This window comes from Pleurodeles waltl, chromosome 4_2 (genome assembly GCF_031143425.1).
Source record: "Pleurodeles waltl isolate 20211129_DDA chromosome 4_2, aPleWal1.hap1.20221129, whole genome shotgun sequence".
NCBI lineage: Eukaryota > Metazoa > Chordata > Amphibia > Caudata > Salamandridae > Pleurodeles > Pleurodeles waltl.
Genome location: NC_090443.1, coordinates 502601259 through 502624256, shown reverse-complemented (window position 1 = coordinate 502624256; position 22998 = coordinate 502601259). Strand labels below are relative to the sequence as shown.

The 22998-nt window shown below is 44.6% G+C and overlaps 1 protein-coding gene and 1 long non-coding RNA gene across 3 annotated transcripts in view; one reads left to right on the top strand and one right to left on the bottom strand.

The window, feature by feature from the left end:
• The window catches only part of LOC138294168 (uncharacterized), a 354474-nt gene that overhangs the window by 48198 nt on the left and 283278 nt on the right, over positions 1–22998 (top strand). The gene's annotated exons all lie outside the window — the stretch shown is intronic.
• The window catches only part of TNFSF4 (TNF superfamily member 4), a 107794-nt gene that overhangs the window by 25802 nt on the left and 58994 nt on the right, over positions 1–22998 (bottom strand). Inside the window, exons 1-2 of one of the 2 annotated variants that reach the window (XR_011203236.1) lie at positions 12401–12555; positions 4528–4573 (exon numbers count right to left, since the gene is read on the bottom strand). Coding sequence is in view for 1 of the 2 variants with exons in the window: in XM_069233346.1 (XP_069089447.1) it covers positions 4528–4573 (46 nt within the window). In the remaining variant the exon portion in view is untranslated. Of the gene's footprint in view, positions 1–4527; positions 4574–12400; positions 12556–22998 lie in introns of those variants that run through there. The other variant, XM_069233346.1, reaches the window with a different exon arrangement.

Below are 22998 nucleotides of genomic sequence, written 5' to 3'. Positions count from 1 at the left end.
AAGGTGCAGTGCCATATTTCTGTCCCTAAAGTTTAAAAGCTGTGCTATGATGGGGTGGGGTTGTGCACCGGGGAAGGGTGAGGCCCAAGCGACCTGTTGGCTCTCTCAACCACAAACGTGAAGATGAAGTCTTGGCAACTGAAAAGGTCAGTAAGTAATTTCCCCACAAACTCATCATTGCGGCAAGTGTTCGTAGTTTCAGACACGGGTAGGATCCGTATATTGTTGCGGCATGCCCGCGCTTCATGATCTTCATTTTTGGAAATAGCTGATTTAACTATGAGCTGTACCTTGTCAATGCACTTTCTGATGTCTGCAGTGTCATCTTCGATACCTGAAATCCTGTCCTCCACCCCCTCAATCCGAGCACCATGACAGTCCAGGCACTCATTCATATGTTCAAGGGAAATGTTGAGGGTATTGAAGTCGGCGTCTATAGAATTGAAACGTGCACAAACCTCAGAAACAACAGTGGAGGACCCATCGAGGGACGTATCCACGGCATCAGTGCATGACAAATCCTCAGTGTCTGATTGGGAGGGGTTCTCTTGGGACCACTAATAGGGTCAAACACAAGTTTTTTCTACTTCGGGCCAGTGCACTCCATTGCTGATGCAGTTTATGTAAGTACTCCGGAAAAAAATGGAAGGGGAGGTGCAAAGGTCAGCATCCAGAGTCTTCACAGGCTATCTCAAAGGAGGAGCAAGCAGGACGAGATCAGGCCAAGGTCTAAGCCCAGGTGAAGGTTCTGGCGTGTTGAGGGAACCCAGGTTAGAGCAATTGCACGGCCAAAGGGCTGGGAAGATGTCAAGAAGGGATATGGCACCGAAAAGTAGTCAGGCATATTGTTGAGGGTCTTAATGCGTCACAACAGTCTGCATGTGCCAGGCAGCCCTTTGCGGTCTGTAATGTTATTTCAACAGCGTTGGGGGCAGCGGGGCCGTAGTTTGCATTTGTCACATGATGTTCAACAGTGCAGGGCTGTGCCCACCGCACTGCAGTCCCGAGTCTACATCAGCCCTCCGGCCACAGAGCAGCCACACTGTGTAGTAGGCTGCGCAATCATGGTGCAGGCCCAGCTAAGTGATGATGCCTGGTGGGCTGCCGGGCGATCATCGCCCCCCCTCTCAGCAGCATGAGGGTCCCAGCAGAAGACGGGAAGTGAGGGAGCCCCAAACTACATGCTAGTGCCTGCTCCACTCCAATCACGCCACAGCCGTCTCCCAGACTCCACTGCGGCCCCTATTGCCACATGGCCTCCGGGAATTGCAAGAGACTGAGGCAACCGGCAGTTACAAAAGTCAGCTGGGGCGCCCTGAACAACCTCAGGAGCCCAGTGAAGTGTGAGGGGAGGGTCAGGGCACACAGGTCAGCATCTCAACACCTAAGATGGGCACGGATGGCTGCTAAAATACAGCTTTTAGGGCAGATGACTGCGGAGTTTCAGAGCCGAGTGGCCATCTGGGTCGCCAGCTTGCCCATGCCCCCTTAGTATTTTATTTCCAATATAGCATTACTCATACTACCGTAGGATGTCAGCACTTTATATCACACTTGTATACATTATACAGAGGCACTAAACCATACAAGTGTGTAAATCAATGTACAGGAAGTGCTAAATAGGGCAACTGGGGTTACAATACAGGAGTCACGTTTCACCCATACTGGTAGGCATTGCATGTTAAGAGTGGCTTGTGGGGAGAAACACAAAGTCAGGATTTAAAACTTAACAAGTTGGTTAGTTTTGTCTATACTATTGAGACTTAATTACTTTTTAAAGAAACCCTTTTTAGCAGTCTTAAAATAAAATATTGATAAAAAAAAAATTCTGAGCCCATGCCTTGCAGTTTGAATGCAATTCTTTGATTCAGGTTCATAACTCACTGTGCTATATTAGGATTGTAAATTATGAACTGCAAGTAGCACAAGGATATCAGTGTCAAAAACAGTAAACTACTTACCTATCTACAACAAATCTGAGATCTGCATTTTATATGTGTGCTTTGCAGAAGGCATATTAACCCTGTGTGCTACTTTGAGTCAAAACTGGGACTGTGCAAAACACTGCTCTCTACAGCTGGTGCATTAACCACCAGAGTTATATTACCATTATTAATACTATACCTGAAAAGAGCTGGGCACACAAATTTCTCTGAAGCATGAGCCTTAACTCTGTAAGATATTTTAAAATGCAGCCTTTTAGTCACCAACTAACTAAATAAGCCAGAATAGATTTGCTGTCAAGTTGACTGTCAGACTCTGCGATTTATGACTCTGCCCCTCCTTCTTCCAACCCCAATCCCTCTTACTTGGAGCACACATCCACGAGGAGTAAATCAAGACTGCTTAGCAAGTCATGAATTTTCCCAACTATTTTGAGCGTTCTTGCATAGATGCTGGAAAATGCACCCTTATGCCTAATTAATTTCAAAATTCATGCCCACCTTTCAAATTTCAGCTGCTGCCACTGGAACTGTGTAATCCTAGTAAAAGGCGCAATCATTTGCCTTTAATGATGCTCATTATGCAACCAACTGAGTCATTAAAGACAGGAAGCACAGAACAAAATGAAAGGATTTCTGTCGAAAAGGCTCTCTTTAGAGAAAACCTCAGTTGATCCACTTTGTTAAAATTAAAATGTCTCAAGCCAAGTTGGCTTTGTCCATCAGTACCACAATCAATCAATCAACAGTGTTTGTAAGCGCACTACTCACCTGTAAGAGTGTCAAAGCGCTGTGGGGTTGGTCCTCTGAGCTTCAGTCAAAGAACCAGGTCTTAAGGTCCTTCCTGAATTGAGGTGGAGAGGCAGAGTGTTCCAGCTCTTTGCTGAGATATAGGTTAAGGATCTTCCTCCAGCCGAGGTCTTCCGTATGCGGGGTATGGTGGCAAGTGCCTGTTGAGAGAACCAGAGAGGTCTGATGGGCGAGTATAAAGATACGCAGTGGTTGTGGTAGGTGGGTTCCAGGTCGTTGATCCTCTTCTCAATGTGGAGCCAGTGGAGATCTCTCAGGTGTCCATTGATTTGCAGTGCAGTCGTTCAGGATGAGTCAGGCGGAGACGTTCTGGATGTGTTGTAGTATTTACAAGTTCTTCTTCGTGGTTCTGGCGTAGAGGGATTTGCCATAGTCAAGTCTGCTGGTGACCAGGGCGTGGGTTAAGGTCTTTTGACAGTTGTTTGGGATCCACCTGAACATCTTCCGGAGGAGTCAGAGGGTGTGGAAACAGGCAGAGGTGATAGAGTTGATTTGGGTCATGATGAGCAATGAATCCAGGTTGAAGCTGAGGTTGCATGCATGATTTATAGAGGTGGGGAGGCTGCCTAGTGTGGTCAGCCACCAGGAGTCCTCCCAGGCTGATGTGGGGGGTCCCAGGATGAGGATCTCAGTCTTGTCAGAGTTGGCTTGAGGCAGCTCTCCTTCATCCAGGTGGCAACGGCTTCCATTCTGTTGTGGAAGTTCTTCTTGGCTGTTGTAGGGTTTTCGGTCAGTGAGATGATCAGCTGGGTGTCATCAGCATAGGGACGATTTTCAGTCTGTTGCTTCTAACGATGGATGCAAGTGGCGCCATGTTCATGCTGAAGAGTGTGGGGCTCAATGAGGAGCTACTGATTTGTATGGCGGGAGTCTGACTTTTTATGTTCTGCCGGTGCAGGAAAGAGCATATTTACTGTAGGGCCTTGCTGCAGATGCCTGCTGCGTGAAGTATGGAGCAGAGGGTGTGATGGGAGACTGTGTAGAAGGTGGTCGATAGGTCCAGTAGGATGAGGGCTGCTGTTTGGCCGCAAGAAGCGAGTGGATGTCATCTGTGGCAGCGAGGTGGGCGGTCCCTGTGCTGATGTTGGTCCTGAATCCTGATTGGGAGATATCCAGGATGTTATTGTCCTCGATGTGTTTGCGGAGCTGTACATTGATGGCTTTTTCTACAACCTCGGCCGGGAAAGGCAGCAGCGAGATGGGGTGGTAGTTTTTGAGATATGTGGGGTCAGCCATGTGTTTCTTCAGGAGCGGGCAGATCTCGGCGTGCTTCTAGTCCTCGGGGAGGGTAGCCGTCTCCAAGGAGCAGTTGAGAGTGTTGCGGAGCTCGACTGCGATTGAGGCGCTGACAATCTGAAACTACCTGTTCAAACGGGGAGTTAAAAGCTTTCCCAAGTAGATATATTGAAACACAAGCACCATTGGCATTATTAATAGGAATGTTAGTATGCGTGGTAGCAGCTGTAACAATAGAAGTAGCCACCGCTATATTAGTATCATTATTATCTCCATCAGCAATGTTATTTTATTATGATTCTTTGATGAAGATGACAACTACAATGATGATAATGATGATGATGATGATTATTATTATTATTATTATCATCAATACCAAAACAGTAAAAATAATCATTATTATTATTGTTGTTGTTATTGTTGTTGTCATTACTATTAGTGGATTTGTAACGAGCTACCTTGAGCAACTTAAGAGCTTAAGAGCCTCTAAAATAAAAGTAACATCATCCAACGTTTAGATATCAAAATATGTACATACCTTTGAAGAGTTCTATTTCAGTATACAGAGGATCTTCTTTTTTCTCCTAAAGACAAAGAAAACAATCTCCATTTAAAATACACATTTTCAAACTTAATGCAACATTTGCAAAATGAATTTACTTTAAGGAGTACTTCTCTCCGATGGCCTCAGAATATTCATGTTCCTGCACTCAAATTCCCCCAGAAGCAGTTTAGGTCAGTGGTTCCCAACCTGTTGTCCGGGGACCCCTGGGGGTCCGTGAAGCCTTCTCAGGGGGTACGCGAGAGCCTAGAAAATTAAAAAATATTTACAAATATTGACAAATTAGGTCCCCAGCTTCCAGTAAAGACTCAGGCGGGGGTCCCCGGATTCCCATAATGATTCAGTGGAGGTCCCTGGGTTCCATCAATGTTAAAGTGGGGGTCCCCAAAAATCAAAAGGTTGGGAACCACTGGTTTAGGCCATTAGTCAAGTCTCACAGTTTAAATCTGGAATCCCTTAAAGCGCAACTGCACACTGTTGTGGAGCCCAAGGGACAGTTCACATAATGTGAGTACTAAAAGTGCTCAGATAAGAAAAGGTCCCTGCGACAATTATGGCCTCACGGTGTCTCAAATAGGGGAACAGCTGGAGCAGCGCTATTTTACCACTTTAAAGTGCGGTAAACATTTGTTTGGTACTGAAACTTTCTGCTCTGTTTTGAGATGGAAATGTGGGAGCATTTTTGGTGTCTTTAATGGAAAATCACAAGATGATACAAAATAACAGCACGGCAGAAACATAATAAGGCACAACACACCAAAGCAGTCAAAACAGAAGAAAAAACAACAAGCACAGTACAACACAATATAAAACCAACAGTAATATCGCCAAAAAATAACACAATGCATCACCACTACAACAACATTTTTCACAAAAAATATTCACAAATATTCTTATCACATATTACTAGGGTCACTGGAATTATGTGATTTTGGTCTCTGAGTTCTTCGTCCTGCACTGTACAGCTTCCCAGAGTATGTATTGCTTTTAATCATGCGATGTGGAAGGACAAATATAGGGGCATATTTATAGTCACCTAGCGCCACCTTGTGCCACATTAACGTCATTATTTTTTACGTTAATGTGGCCGAACAAGGCTGAAATCCCTGCGCTGTATTTACAGAGTGGCGCAATGCATGCATGCCTGTGCCTGGCATAATGTACGCAAAGGGGGCGTTCCACCATTATGAGCTTTCCTTGCGCCATTTTTTATGCCACTTTTAACGCCTGCTCAGAGCAATCGTTAAAAGGGGCTTCCATCCTTTAGAATGGGCCCCTATGTACTCTGCACAAGTAGCGCCAACAGTTTGGTGCTACTCCTGCAGAGTACATCAATAGCTTGACTTTGAATGGCGCTATTACCCCCTACCCTGAGCCATGGTGCACTGTATTGTAAGTACAGCACACACACGGTGGTGGTAGGGGTAAAAGCTAAGGGGTGCAGGGAAAGTGGCGCTGCACTCACTGCAGCACCACTTTCCATAAATCTGCCACATAGTGCTCTCCACCTCCTTTCCCAACACTTATTTCTTCGTAGATTTACTGTGACTTTACCTCTGGTGAGGTACATTTTCCAATTCCTCAGAGAGGAGTGGCCTTCTGATGAAACATATTGCCTCGAAAAGTGAGGATATTCGTCCTTTTTAGGGAAGACCCATAGATTTGGGCTTCTTCCATCTGGATATCAAGCTCTCATAAGCAGGATCCCAGTATCATTTTTGAACTCTTGTTCCAAGTACTTTTGTTTCTTTTTTGTTGAGGATGTGCCAGAATAATTACAACTTTTAAGACAAGGAAATAATAGCAACATAATTGATCAATCTTTATGATGAAAATGAAATAAGGCACGTTCGAGATGTCTGATCTTGTTCATTTTCTCCTGCCATTGAAGAAGTGTGGGTGGGGAAACAGAGTTCCATTACAAAGTTATAATAGATTTGATGACAGTTTTAGCTGTAAGGAACATGTTCTGTTTATGCGTTTTCACCAAAATGTCATCCTCTGATAAACCAAAGTAGATAGCTGTAGAAGAGGGGGATAATCAAACCCCAAAATTCGAACCCAGGTATCTACAAATATCTTGCCACAGAACTATCTTGTTCTGTATTTAGAGACATACCAGGAGCATATGCCTCCAATCTCCAATTGAATTGTTAGTGCATCAATGCATGCAGATGGAATAGTGGTGCAAACTTTGTTATTTTTTCAGTTTGTAGTCTAACATCCACTTAGTCATAAATAATAAATATTGAAAGTTGGAACTATATAAAACTGTATATGATAATCTATTAATTCTCAGCTAACCTGTTCCATCCTAAATGGCCTCTGTGGACTTCCTTAATTTTCAATGTAATTCATTCATTTTTAGAGCAGAGCCTCCGACAGCACATGAACATGCGCTCTTGCTAGAAAGACTCTATTGTAAACAATATAGGGCATGTAACCCACCCATTGCTTACCATTTGTTAAGAGTCTGTGTCACTCTGCTTTGCTGCATCCTAAAGGCCCAGCAGAGGCCATGTGTCAATTCCATTCCTTTCTCTGGTACATGTACCAAGTGCAGATTGATAACATTTAATTGGTGTCCGTTACCTGATCGCACCTTGAGTAAAGTGCTATTTTTAGGTTAAGCTCTTGTATACTTCTTCTGTGGGCTTCCAGCCATTTCATTTGTTAGTTTTAGTGTCACTTAAAAATCCTTGCTTGCTAGTGGTCAGTCATGTCTCTTTGTCCCTCCTTCTTCTGTGGGGGAGCAGGGACCAACTAATGTACAATTAAGCTTTGTTCTCTTTATCTGGTCTGTAGGGGACTTGTTTCCTGCTCATGTCCAGGGAAGCTTCCCTTTTCATTTGCAGAGCATTCTTCCTCTGAGCTTAGATGTAAACAAGGCTATAAATCAGGCTGTTATCTTGGTCACATTTGGTCTTTGTGGGCTCTCTGCACCATCTCTCAGCTGCCTGGCTCCCACCCTTCCTTGGCTTGGATATTCTTTACCAAGTGTGCCTGCCTGTGTGCTTATAGCCTCAGCACCTAGCTTTACCAATGCTCCGTGATCGTTAAAGACAGTGCCCAATTCTGCTCCATACTGGTATCCCACTCACAGCTCCATCAGTGCACCTCAGTTCACACTCACTCCAAGCCCTTAGCCATGCCAGTAACAGGAACCCCAAACACGCTGTCTGCAAGAGCACTTCAGTCCTTGCAGTCATTACACTTTGCTGCTCCAGTATTGGGACCTCGGACGCAGCTCCATCAGTGCACCTGAGTTCACACACTCTAAGCCCTCAGTCGTGCTAGTGCCATGAACCCTACACACGCTGTTTACCAAAACACCTCAGCTCTTGCAATCAGTAGACTCTGCTGCTCCAGTAATGGAACCTCGGGTGCAGCTCCTTCTGTGTACCGCAGTTCACACATTCCAAGCCCTCAGCTGTGCCAGTGCCAGGAACCCTACACTCGCCATCTGCCAGAGAACCTAAATTCTTGCAGTGAGTGCACTCTGCTGCTCCAGTACTGGGACCTCGGGGCAGCTCCATAAGTGCACCGCAGTTCACACACTCCAAGCCCCTAAGCCGTGCCAGTGTCAGGAACCCAACACAAGATGTCTGCCAGATCACCTCAGTTCTTGCAGTCAGTACACTCAGTTGTTCCAGTACTGGGACCTCACGCGCAGTTCCACAAGTGCACCTCAGTTCACACGCTCCAAGCCCCTCGGCCTGTGCCCATGCCAGAATCCTACACACGCTGTCTGCCAGAGGACCTCAGTTCTTACAGTCAGTACACACTGCTGTTCGAGTACTGGGACCTTGGACACAGCTCCATCAGTGCACCTCAGTTCACACACTCAAAGCCCCTCAACCGTGCCAGAACCCTACACATGCTGTCTGCCAGAGCACTTCAGTTCTCACAGTCCGTACACACTGCTATTCCAGTACTAGGAGCTCAGGCACAGCTCCATCAGTGCACCTAAGTTCACACACTCCAAGCCCCTCAGCTGTGCCCGTGCCAGAATTACACACATGCTGCCTGCGAGAGCACCTCAGTTCTTGCAGTCAGTACACACTGCTGTTCCAGTACTGGGACATCAGGCATAGCTCCATTGGTGCACCTCAGTTTACACACTCCAAGCCCCTCAGCCATGCCAGACCCCACACACGCTGTCTGCAAGAGCACCTCAGTTCTTACAGTCAGTACACACTGCTGTTCCAGTACTGGGACCTCAGGTGCAGCTCCATAAGTGAACCTCAGTTCACATACTCCAAGCCCCTCTGCTGTGCCCATGCCAGAACCCCACACACGTTGTCTGCCAGAGCACCTCAGTTCTTACAGTCAGTACACACTGCTGTTTCAGTACTGGGACCTCGGGCGCACCTCAATCAGGGCACTGCAGTTCACACACTCCAAGCCCCTCAGCCATGCCAGAACCACACACACGCGGTCTGCCAGAACACCTCAGTTCTTACAATCAGTACACTCTGCTGTTCCAGTACTAGGTGCAGCTCCATCAGTGCACCTCAGCTGTACCCCAGCGAGGGCACTTCTTTTCCTATACTGGGACCCCTTTCACATACAGTTCCATTACAGCAGCTCAATTCTAATATTCAGTCCTACTACCAAGCCAATACTGGACACAAAGTAGCAAAACACAGCTCAGCCAGTGCACCTCAAATCTAACATCCAACACTACTGTTGATGGGAACCACCATAGCTCCGCCAGAAACCATAAATTCTAAAATTCAGCGCACATTTCTTCTCAGTACTAAGGCTCAGACACACGTTCTTCGGGACTCCTCGCTTCTGTGGTTAAGAGGCAATGCCACTCCCATACTGAGCCCTACTTGCAGCTTCACCAGGGCACCTCCAGGCTAGCAATCAGCAACACTGGCATGCCAATTCTAGGTTCCACACATAGCTCCATTAACATCCCTCACTTCTGACTTTGTGTGCCCATTACTATTCTAGTACTGCAGCCCACATACAACTCTGTCAGTGCACCTCAACCCTAACCTGCAGCACCCCATTATTCTAATACTAGGAATTACACAACTCTCCGTGTCTCATTCCTCATGCCTTTCTCTTATTCCAGCACTGGGCCAGAACACAGCTCTGTCTATACCCACCAATCCTGATCTGAGGTGCCTCATTATTGCTGCATTGGGGGTTCACATACAACTCTGCTAATGCACCTCCTGCTGTTCTGCAGTGCCCCCTGATGTTCCACACTCCGACTTCTTTTTGAGGACGTGAGGGAGCAAATTAAATCTATTTTTAGCTGCCATCTTTATTTGGGAGGGTCTGTTTCACCTATCGCACTCCGTTCTTGCCTTTACTCTGTTTACTCTCAATGTTTTCTTTCTCCCTTACGTTTATCTTTCCATCTCTTAAAATCCACATGATTAACAGTTTCACTCTTTCTTTCAACTGTTTATTTTCTCCTCAACCTTTTTTTATTTCACTCTTCCTCTTGCTACCTCCTCTTTCAAACTCGGAAAAAACTTGTTTCCTTGTTTCATTCCTCTCTTTTTTCATCAGACATTCATTCTTTCACAATTTTTTATCTTTCCTTCATACTTTCTTTGTCTTTTTATTAGCTCTTTCCTTTGACTCTGTAAGCATCCTTTCATTTTTGTTTTAAAGATCTTTCTTCCTTCCTTTCTCTGGTGTTTTTCTTATCTACATCTATGAATTCACGTTTTACTATAAATCCCTCTTTTGCCGGTCTGTATGCGGAAGCCACAAGTTACTTGTGGGGACCCGAAGTGTCAAAGGGGTTTTCCCATTCTGTGTCTGTGGGAAATGTATCAATACATACATGGCCTCATTCTTTCGCTGCTTGTTTCTCTCACCATCTCTCTTTTTTTCTCTAATGTTAGTTGTTCTCTTTCTTTTCACTCTTCTTTCATTATTTTTTCCTCTTTATCTTTCATTTGCTAGCTTCCATTCCTTTTTTCTTATTTCTCACAAGGTTGCGCTATTTGTCCTCTTATTGTGTTTTCCTTTTCTCATTCTTTCTTTCCCTTCTTTCTCTTATTTCTTTGCTACCCCTTCTCTTTCTTCCTTTTGTCTGTTGTATTCCTTTCGCTTCACTTCGTCTGCCCCATCCGCTTTCCCTCCTGAGACCTAGTTATCAATGGTGCAACAGGTGTGTTGGCACCAGGGCCCAGAGACCTATGGACCTCACTCAACTCTAATTACTGCTGTATTTTCCTACCAAAATTGCAGTCCACCATTTTCCTTTCTTACTCCAGGGCCCATGACTCTGTTACTATGCCACTTATTCTCTCCCTTTTCACTCCTGACTCCCTCTTTCCTTTCACCCTCCAATCCTTCCTAAATGATATTTTTGATGTGGTGTTTTGAGCATTATAGTCTAATGCCAAAAGTTTATTTCTGATAAAGGTTTATATGATAATTTTGTATGTTTTAAGATAGAGGTAGAAGGTAAATGGAAATGCTTCAGTTAAATGCTGGGCCGCTGGAATTATATGGCAGGAAAATATGAAATTATAAGGTAGGGTTGACTAATTTATGTGGCAAGAAAAGTCCAGTTATGAATTTACAATGCCAATAGCTCTAGCAAAAGAAAATGCGAGACCTATTGCAATGCAAATGCTTGTTTACACATGCTGCTGCTTCCACTTATCACTTTTCCATAGTGCTGTCTCCTTTGCCTCACCCCTCCGTTCTTGCTTTCCCATACCAGCCCCCCTCCACTCCGCCTCCCCGTCCATGCTTGCCTGTCCCGCTCTTCCACCGAAAATTAAACAGCGCTATGATGCAGCACCAGTCCTGGCAGTGTCATAGGGCTGTTTTGATAGCTTTAGTTTTACCCATGCTGCACAGCCATGTGCTGTACAACATGGCAAAAAGACATTGATAAAGCCCATAGCTCTTGCATAGCTGAGACCCATTGGCTTTATCCATGCTTATTTGAAAGGGATGACTGAACACAGCTAGAGGCAAGACTTTATTTGTTCCAGCGCAATATTTGTAAACAGTAACAAGCAGAAAATATTTTAATTAGCACAGAAGATTGTCAGTAATAGTTGCATTTAATGTGTGTTAGTATGTTTTTTCCTTCCTTAGACAATGCTGTTAGTTAAGACATTCTGTGATCCTCGGTGGACTCAAGAGTGTAGTCCTGCTTTTATGTTTGTGGAATGTCCTCAGTTTGGGCTCTCTTTGTATGCACTAACGCCCATTAACACAGCACTCGCCAACAAGGCATGACAATGTGTAAAGCAACAAATTGCAAGCAGCACTATTCACACATTATGGCAAACAATCTGGCACAAAACAAGATACAACGTAAGACGTCAGACCACACAGTGTAGCCCAACAGAAAATACACCATGCCAAAGTAGTCAAGAAAGCACAATTTTCCTAGCTGACACAACAACGAAACAAAGCATAAAACTACACAAAGCACACCTCATGCCATAAAACACACAGCTCAACACACAGTACTGTGTCATATAAACTAAGGTAACGCAGTAAAATACAACATATCACGGAGCAGCAAAGGAAAACACGTCACTTAGAACATTCGATAAAACATGGCATCATATCGCGAGAGCGGCAAGCTGTTTCCCAGACACTGACTCGATGCAGGTGTGCCTAAAATCGAATTGATTTCGAGTCTTCTCCCGGAACAAACCCACGCACTGAACAAATGCCTCATCCTTTCCCTTTCGACCCCACTTTCATGATATTCTCCTCTTCTCCTTGGCCCCCTCCTTTTGTCACGGGCTGCAGTTGTTGCTCCACACTTTTCATCCCTGGGACCTCTGTTTCGACTTCGCTTCTGCCACTCCTTTCATTCCGGGCTCTCCGTCTGATTCCCCCATACCCTGCTTCTCTTTTCTCAACAGGCTCCCTGTATCGCCTGCCCGCCACCTGCTCCGACTTTCATCATAAGATCCATTTCTCTCCTTATTTCTCATTTTGTGTCCATGTTTTTTATTTCTATCCCAGCTCTGCCTCTCTCCTCCCCTGCGTCTTCTTGCATTACAGACTACCTATAACTCCTCTTCTCCTCTTTTTTTCATCACGTGCTTCCTGTCTCTCGCACCCTCCCCCTTCATCACAAGTCCAGCCTTTCCTCTCATCCACAAGCTTTTAGTTTCATCAAGGGAGTCCTTGGGTCTGCTCTCCCCCTGCTCCTCCTTCGTCAAGTCTCCCCGTCGCTCCACTTTACTACCGATGGCAAACACACACGTTCGTGGTCCCAGAGAGCTATTGTATTTTTCATTTTTTGTACTAAGAAATTAAAATTTTAACAACTCAAATCGTGCATTAGAAGAACTTTCAGGCCTGTGGAGAACATAAAAATAGCCAGTTGCTGGCTCAGCTATGATATCTAAGTCGATGAAGAGGAATAGCACAATACAAGACTGATAATTTGTCAAACGTTTTGCGGATAAGCCTAAAATTCACTTTGGTTTCCCCTAAGCGCTTATAAGCATATACTTACTTTTACTTGTATATAACTATCTGCATTTGCCTGCAACATTAAAAGTTAGTGGTACTGAGGTTCTTGATTTCTGAATCGTCCATTTTCATGGTATTCTGCTAATTCAGGGGCATATTTATACTTTGCTTGCGCCATTTTAGCGTCAATAATTTTGACGCTAAAACGGAGCTGAGCTAACTCTATATTTATATTTTGATGCTAGACCCGTCTAGCGTCAAAATATTGGAGTTAGCATCATGTTGTGGATGCGGCAGACTACTTGCACTAATTAGATGCAAGGTGAGCGTTACCATCCACCATATAACGCTAAGCCCCTACCGCCTTATTTATACTCCAGTGCAGAAATGACTCGCATGGACTCAAATAATGGCACTAAGCCTGCTTAGCGCCATTATTTAATGCCTGGGTCAGACCAAGCGTAAGGGTACCTTTGGACCATTTCCATGGCCATACACCATGGAATGGGCCCACGGATGCCCACCCCAATCCCCAGCAACAGCAACACCCCCACCCACACCAGCGGGACACCATAGGATGGGGGACCCCATCCTGAGTAAGTATAGGTAAGTATTTTATTTTTTATTTTAATGTGCCATTGGGGGCCCCTTCCTTACATGGGGCCCCTTGTCTGGCACTGGGTCTTATGGCCATGTCCAGATGACACTGGTCCCTTGTGCTGGTCATTAGGGTAGTGGGCATGACTCCTGTCTTTACTAAGACAGGAGTAACTTTTGGGTGCTGGTAAGTCAGTAAATGACGCTAGGCTGGTTAGCGCCATATTTATTGCCACTAACCAGACTAGTGTAATTTCGGACCCACTAGCGCCTTTAACTCTCCCGCCATCCCCACCGGCTGGGGTCTCTTTCTTAGACGCTAGCTTATCCTTAGCTCTGGCGTGCGCCATTCCATAGATATGGCGCACAGCTGCTGCTATGGAATGGCGCTAGCTGGTGCTAAGGATTTTGCTGCAAAACTGCGTTAGCGCAGTTTTGCAGCCAAAACCATAAATATGCACCTCAATGTCTAAAGACTTTGATGGAATTCTGTTACTTGAGATTGCAACAGTTCCTTTGACATTTGTTTCTTTACTAAGATCCCCGCTTAAAATGGAAAATACCAAAATTACCATTTCAAGCATTCTTTTTTTTATGTGATTAACTACTTGAACAGATAGATGGTATAGGCGTGTTTTTTATGAGCAATCATATATAACAAATCATTACACTAGGTGATGACATTTCCACACATTGTTTGTGTATGGTATGGTTTTATTAGAAAAACGTTTTGTCTGTCGAGCGTAATGGTCATTTCAGTTGAACATGTGTTGTCTGTAATGACAGTGTGCTTCCACATGAAGCGTACTGCACTTTACCTCACTACACTGTACTCTGCACCACTTCACACCACACTACAGCACTCCACACATGGTATCACTGCACTCTACTCTGCACCACTCTAGTCTATGGGAATACACTCAACCCCACTCTACTCTACTATGCACTCCTACAATCTTCGCCACTGATCTCTACACCACTGCAGTCTAGGCCACTTCACTCTACTCTGCACGTCTCCACTCTACGCCACTCTATTCTGCAACACTGCTCTCTGTGCCACTTCACTGTTTCCCAAAGCACTCTACTCTGTACCACTCCACGCAAATGCATTCCATACCAATCCCCTCTATTCTGCTCTAAGCTACTCTGCATGACTGCACTCAGCACTACTGCACTGTACACCAATGCACTCCATCTCGCGCCACTCCACTCTACACCACTTCACTCTACTTTGAAACAATCTACTCTGTGCCACCCCACATTGCGCCACTCTAGTCTACTCTGCTCTGTGCTCTACACCACTCTACTCTAAACCACTGCACTCTCCACCAATGCACTTTACTCCACTCAAAATCAATGTACTCAACGCAACAGCACTCTATGGAAACTACACTGCACTTTCCACCACAGAACTCTATGCCAGTGTACTCTACGCCACTCTAGGCTGCACCACTCAACTCTACACCCTTCTACTGCTCTCTTCGCCAATACACTCTATGCCACTGTACTCTGCATCACTCCACTCTATGCCACTGCACTCTACATCTCTCTAATCTACTCTGACCCACAGCACTTCACTCTACTCTATGCCACTCTACACCTCTGCACTCTGCCCTGCACCACTCCAATCTGCCCTTTCACACTACCCTGGGACAATCTACTTTACACCATTGCACTCCACGCCACTCTACTCCACTTTGCGCCACTCCACTCTGTGCTGTGGCACTCCATTCTGTGCCACTGTACACCACTCTACAACACTCTATTCTACAACACTGCACTCCTCGCCAATGCCACATTACTCAAAATCAATGCACTCTATGCCACTGAAATCTACACGTCTATTATGTACTTTACGCCACTTACTCTACGCCACTCTCTGGCACTCTATTCCATTAAACTCTACTCCGCCCTGACACTCTACTTCACTCTGTGCCACTCCACAGCACTACTCCACTCTGTACTACTCTACAACATTACTCCACTCTAAAACGCTCTACCCAACTCCCTCTATGCCACTTCGTGCTACTTTACTCCGCTCTATTCTGACACACTACGTCTTCCCACTGTATGCCACTCCACTCTATGACATTCTGCTCCACCCTACCACACTCCCCAACACTCAACTCCACTCTCCTGCATCCTATTCCATTCCACTCTACTACAGTACTCCACTCTATGCCACTCCACTCTGTTCTATGCACCTGTACTCTACATTTCACTATATGACACTCTATGCCACTCCACTCTATGAAATTCTACTCCACTCTATGACACTAACTCCACTATACACCCACCACTCTACGACACTCTACTCCCCCCAAGACACTCCACAACACTATGCCACTGAGCTGTACTCAACACCACTCCACACCACTCTACTCCATGACACTCCACATCACTCTCCTCTATGCCTCTCCCTTTTAACCATGCTGGTGTTCAACATGGCTAAAAGGATTGGCAAAGCTGATGTAATACAGGCCATCCAAGATTGCCCCTCTGATAAAGCTCCTGGCCCAGATAAAATCCCTGCTGACCTATATAAAGTGCTCCCAGATTTTTGGGGACCATTGCTTACCAACGTTTTGAGCTCTGTTATGATAGGTCCTCTAGTAGACACTTGGAGAGAGGCAATCATTGTGCACATTTTTAAGAAGGGGGACAGGGCAGATCCACTATGTTATCGCCCAATCTCCCTCTTAGACAGCTCAGTTAAGATATTAGGCAGAGTGATCTTAAACAAACTGGAGAACTGGGCAATGGAGACTAACTGTTTGTCAAGGGTGCAGTATGGGTTTCGCCTCGGGCTGGGCACAGTTGAACAAACCCTTAATTTGACCTTGATAGTTCAAAAATATACAAAGGCAAAAAAGGGCTGTGTGGATTTAACCTTTATGGACCTGTCCTGTGCTTTTGACACAATTGATAGAGTGAAACTGTGGACTGTTATGCTAAATATGGGGGTGGACAAATATATAATTGTTTTACTCAGTAGACTTCATGCTTGCACCTCTGCACAAGTACATTTTTCCCAGGATGGTGACTTAACAGACAAATTTCCTTCACTAAAAGAGGTTAGATAGGGCTGTGTGCTGGCCCCTTTTCTTTTCCTGCTTTATATAAGTGGGTTGGAAAAGTTTTTATGTGCAATAGGGAAGGATTTGCCACTCATCAATAACTCTCCAATCCCAGTTCTCCTTCATGTGGATGATGCCGTACTGATCTCAAGGACAGCAAATGGCCTCCAAATTGTATTAAATGCTTTTAATACATGTATGGACAACCTCAGTCTTAAAATCAGTAGAACTAAATCATTTGTGATGAAGAGTGGTTCAAAATTAGCAAAAACAAAAAAAATCATTTTGGAAGGGGTAGAAATACTTAAGGTCCCAAATTTTACCTATCTGGGGTTCCCACTGATGTAGATTTTAACTGGAAATGTTTTGTGAATGTACGCGTAACACAATTTCAAAGAGCCATAGATGCTCTTTTTAGATTTTCTAAAAAACTGGGGCATAAACCGGTTAAAGAGATGCTGACTGTTTTTATAAGTAAATGCCTTTCTATTGCGACATTTGGAACAGGAGTTTGGGGCCATGCTGATTGTTCAAGTCTCCAGTTAGTTTATTATATATGTGAGAAATTTGTATGGATGTATATATTTGATGTCTTTTATGGTTTTATATGAAGAGAATAAAGTATTTGATGATGATGATGATGATGGCAAAGCTTATAGATCTTGCATAGCGCAACCTATTGGCTTTGCCAATGTTTGTTGGATTTTTCTGTTCTGATGTGAAAATCTGATTTACAGTCTCATAGGATTGTGCTACCGGAGTAATTTCCAGTGCTTAGTTATCTGTTTTAACTGATTACATGAAAAATAAAACAAGGTTGCATCTTTCCTGGTGTGTATCTGATAAGAATATATTCTCTTCACAAAACAAGCTAATAAAAGGTCGGCCATCTTCATCACCCCCAATGTGACCCCAACCTGCTAGGCAAGTCGGGGTTGTAAATGTAGATAATTACTGTACTTTAATCTGGAGAGTCTCGGGATTTAAATTCGGAATTTGCCATGTCTTGTATAATCTAATTTTATTTTTTATGAAAATTAACCACAATCTTATAGCTCACATTTTTTGGAAGTTTCACTAATTTAATAAAGCACAGTAAGTTTGCTATTTACTTGTCCCTAAGCATTCTCAGTATAAATAAACTATCAGACGCTATTATATTCGTAGCACATCTACACATCTGTGTAATCACTAAGGCCAGCTGATATAAACGTTTATTAGTAAGAGTCAATGCACACCAATTTTTGGATAACTTCACGATTTTAATTGAGATTCTGGGTTGTTTTCCCCCCATATAAACTTTGAATATCGGCATTATTTTAACTATCGGAAGTCCTCTTTCCGGCAGCGAGTTTTAATTGGCAGCGAGTTTTAATAGCCAATGACTCGATAAATACAGCAAACATTTTAGGGGAGATTGAACAACCTTGCCTCGTGACCCTCTTAGGGTAAACAATGACCTGAACTTTTCTTATGATTCATCACTCTGGCTTTGGCTATATGACATAAGGAGGCAATCAATCTGGTGAGTCAGTTGGGGAACTTAAGTCCCTCGAGATATAAATAAAAATACCCAGCTCGCCATTTCAAAATCCTCCACCAAAAGACTGCTGCCAAAATGTTATTTCTAAAATATCCAGATGCTTCCACTAAAAGATAAGGGGCATATTTAAGAGCCCCTTGTGCCATTCCAACGCCACATTAATGTAATTTCTTTACGCTAATGTGGTGTTAGAAGGTCAAAAAACGCTGTGCCATATTTACAAAGTGGCGCAATGCATTCATTGCCCGGCTTTGTAACTCTTTGTACTACATTATGCCTGCGCCAGGCATAATGTATGCAAAGGGGGCGTTCCCCCGAAGATTTCCTTGCGCCATTTTTTTCAGCACTTTTATTGCCTGCTCAGAGCAGATGGTAAAAGGAGGTGTCCATTGCTTACAATGGGCCTCTGGGTGCTTTGCAGGATTAGCGTCAACATTTTTTACGCTAATCCTGCACAGCGCGAGGCTAGTGTCAACATTTTTGACGCTAGTTCCCTAACTACCGCTATGGTATACCGTATTTTGAATACGGCACACACACGGTGGAATTAGTGGGATGCTAAGAGGTGCAAGAAAAATAAATATGCCCCTAAGTATTAACTGGCAATGCAGTCCTGGTACAAAACCGCTCAGGTCTATATTGATCTGTGACAAAGCAATCCTTAGTTATAGTAATAGTAGTACAATGTTGATTGCTGCAAACAGAAACTTCAACTACATTTTCATTTTTACTCCCATGCTTTCCACATACCTTTGTGAATCTCCCATCTTTTCCCAAACCCACCCTATCTGACGCCTCGTTAACATGGGTGTGCAACCCTTCTCGATTTGGAACACGACCTGCCTCTGCACCCAGTATGGTGCCTTGTTATTCCGCCTATGATAGGAATAGTACTCCAACCCAGCGATCGCTGGATCAGCCTATTTTTACAGTATTTTCAGACAGATTACGTTCTTTGGATCAATCTCGTTTTAGTGTCCTTTTTCATCCACTAGATTGATTTTTTGAACCCCTGCCAGAAAGACTTCAGCTGCTTGGGTATATCTAAAGACATGGAACTTTGCTGGTTTCAATAATTGTGTTTGTATGCTGTATTCTTAAATTTCTCCTGCACTTTAAATTCCAATCTTTCCCTAGATCTTTTGTATGGAAGTGGAGAAATGTTGAACAGTGTAATTTATTGACTGCATGGATTGCTCTTTTCTGGATTGCCTTTGTCAGAATACATTCCCTTATTCTTAGGTCCACAGCACATTACTTGGGGAGGCTGAATGGAGCTCTGTGTACTCTTGAACCGGAAAGATCTTTAGATGGAGTAGAGTCAACTTGTTTTTTAATCAAATTAACCATAAAGTCTATCATGTTTTGTCCATCCTCCTTCCTTTAAGGAATACCTAGTTTGAAGAGATTTGACCTGTGTGACCAATGTTCTAAATCCTCCATCTTTTATTTAAATGCTATTACTTTCTTTAATGCTATTGAGACCTCTGACTGACAATTTACTTGGACGTTTTGCAATTCTGAAACACTGGCTTCAACATCATCTACACATTTTTGTGAAAAGTATTGTTCTTGTTTTGAATGACTGTTGGAGTTTCGTCTTGGTAGCTTTTTTATATTTTCTACTCCCTGTTATAGTCTGTGCAGCAAATTAAATGTTTGAGAATTAAAGGATGCTTCATCCAATAAACTTTGACTCTCTTTAGAGTCAGGAGTGGCTCGCGGTACTAAAGAGGGGCAGGGTGGCGCAAGCACGGTTGGGGGGGTTGGGGGTTTGGAGTGGGATGGGGGTTTAATTAATAGAAAAATAAAACTTACCAGAATCGTCACGGCTGCCGCCGTCAACACCGCGGTGGTCCTCTCCTGTGCAGAGAGGCTGAAGCCACAGGTTCTCAGCCTGCCCTGCGGCCAATCCTGACACTGATCAAAGCAGCATTAGAATTGGCTGGGAGCGTCTAGAAGACTGGGAGCCTGTGCCTGCTCTATCCAGTCCAGCAACACAGTGCTGGAGAGAGCCTAATGCGCATGTGTGTTTGGCCATCCCGAGACGGTCAGCCAAACATTCATGCGCAGTGAGGGGGAGTGATGGGCACTCCCCCTCAGTGCTCGTTACAGTTTGTGGCCCGCTTATTATAGTTTTTTGGTAAAAGGTTTGCAGCTGCTACTGCTTGCAGGGGGCGACGCTCCTCCACCCTAGTGGAGGAACCGTGCCTGTTTAGAGTTACAGACTTGACTGTAATTTCAAGAGTTTGGGATAAATTGTTCTCTGGAAAGTTGTCCTACATGATATTTGACTCCTGAATTTCATAAACCGCAGTTGATGGTAAGATATCATTAATACCATTATGGGCTTGTTCATTCAGATCTGTTGGGAAACCTTTGTTCAGAGCTTTTGATAGAGTAGAGATTCTTTTTGTATGCTTTGAAAAAGAGGGCATTAGTCAGTTTTCTGACTTAGGGGCTAATAAAGAGTTTTGCGGTCAGACAGCCAGATAGCCATAGTTGCAGCTGCCGAAAGACCACCATGTTGGCTGTCACACAGACCTCCGTATTACGAGCTACACAACCAGGACCGCCAAAACCCAGACAAAAACCTGACCCCTACAGGACTCTCGTGGGCGGGGATAAGCAGTCCGACCACCGGCACCACCAGCCTGTCAACCAACCACCGACCATATATCAAGTAAAAAATCGCAATGGCGGTCCTGCCACGGCGGTCTTCTAATGGCGGTCTGAACCGCAGCGGTTCAGGGCCACTACTGTAATACACTACACCACACTGGGATGCATTTGAAAACAACACGGACGACACACATCCACACACTGACACACCTGCAAACCACACTTCACACACCACACTCCTTTGCATTTCCCACAGCAAGACCCAACCAGACAGCACAAAAAAGAAATATTTTGACCCATAGATTAGGCACCCCTCCAACTATCACAACCACATATCCTACATCCCCCAACACACACCCATCAACTCCAGTTGCACCTGCCCACTCTAATTATTCCCCGTCACTTGTTTAGTACCCAGCACCCACCCGTTCATTTTTTCCATCACCACCATGCCACCCCAGAAAAATCCTGATTTCACAGATGACTAGTTAAGAACGTCCTTCCATGTATGGTCTTGATGCTCCCATCCCAGCTGTGCAGGTTTTTTTGTCATGGTGCACTTTGTCTATTTTGTCTATTTGTCTCTCTGTGCATTGTGCATGCCATTGTGCTTCCATTGTCAATGGATATGTGTCTTGTATGTGTGGACAGTCCTTGGCCAGTGTTGGGTGTGAGTGTGTGTATGTTATTTGTAAATGTGCAGTGGTTGTGTTGTTGTTGCTGTGTGTGAGAATCTTGTGTGGCCTTCAGTGTCGCTGTGTGGCCGTAATTGTGTAGTGTTCCCGTGCAGTGTGTGTATGCGGGCCAAAGTGTGCTTTTTATGTGTGTAGGTATCCGTGTTGATGTATGTCAGTGAGTGTGTGTTGTATGAAATGTGTAGCTGCTGCCTGTGGCATACCCCCCATGATGTGTTTGCAGGTGCAGCATGCTGTTTTTAAAGGGTTAATGTCACACAGGTAGGTGTGTGTGTACTTACGGTTGGTGCTATCCACAGCAGCATTGATTTTGTTGTCTTTCGGTGAGCAGGAGCAGCAATATGACATTTGCAAAGGGCTCCATTGGCAGCTCCGGGTGTGTGAAGCTAACTGCAGGTGAGTGTCTCCCTTTATTGTGTCTGTTCCCGCCAGCTTGTACGAGGTGGTTGGACCACCACGGTCACATTGGCGGTGTGGAACTTTCGCCTGTTTGTACTGCCTGTTCTGCCTGGCGGTGGCAATGGACCGCTGGTGGTCTTCTGGTTGTATGACCGCCAAACTCGTAATAAGGCGGTCTGCTGTGCCAGGCCGTTGGTGGTCAGACCACCATGACCAACATGGCGGTCCTTGAACAGCCAAACTCGTAATCAGCCCCTAGCACTTTGTTATGAATGACTGTCATAAAGAGCCCCTATCCTTTATTTCAGTTTCTAAATGTCATAACTCACTGCTATGACACAGCAACAGTTGATACCAAAACTCTTTATCCACTGTTGCTACATCATAAAGGAGTTTCAGTCCAGGGTGGCAGGGCTCTGTAAGAGCCTATCAGCGTAGCCCTGCTTTTCTGCTTTGAATGAAAGCAGAAAGCACAGCTGCCGGGGGGTCATGGATTTGGGAAGAGTTAATAAGGATAGCAGATACGTTTTTTTTTACCTTCGGTACAGGGAAACATAACTGAGGCCATGTCATTTATGGTTCTCCCATTACTCCGCTGAGTAGCACAGTTGACTTGTTACCCACTGTTGCTATGTCAAAAAAAGCCTTCCAGGCCAGGGTGACAGGGCTCTCTTAGAGCCTGTCAGCCTAGTATTGCTTGTCTGCTTTTGACTGAGAGCAGAAAGCACAGCTGCAGAAGAAAGAAGGAAAGCAGGGAACCTTGTGGGGTGTGGTTATGGATGCTGGGTAAAGTTTTTATTTTTCAAGATCTGGGTCAGGGAGGAGAGGCCCCTTAATGTATGGCTCCTGTATTACTCTTCTGCACCTGTGTCATAGTTGAAAACAGAGGCAGATGATTTTGGGGGCCATACATAACATAAAAGTATAAACGGATACAAAGTTAATTATAGGGATGTTTGTCACCTCTGGGTTCTGAGTGATATTATAGACAACTTGAGCATCACTCCTGTTGTTTATGTGTCGTCACTCAGAACCCTCAGTGAAAAACTCCATCTATAATTCCGTATGTTGTTATTGCTCCCCA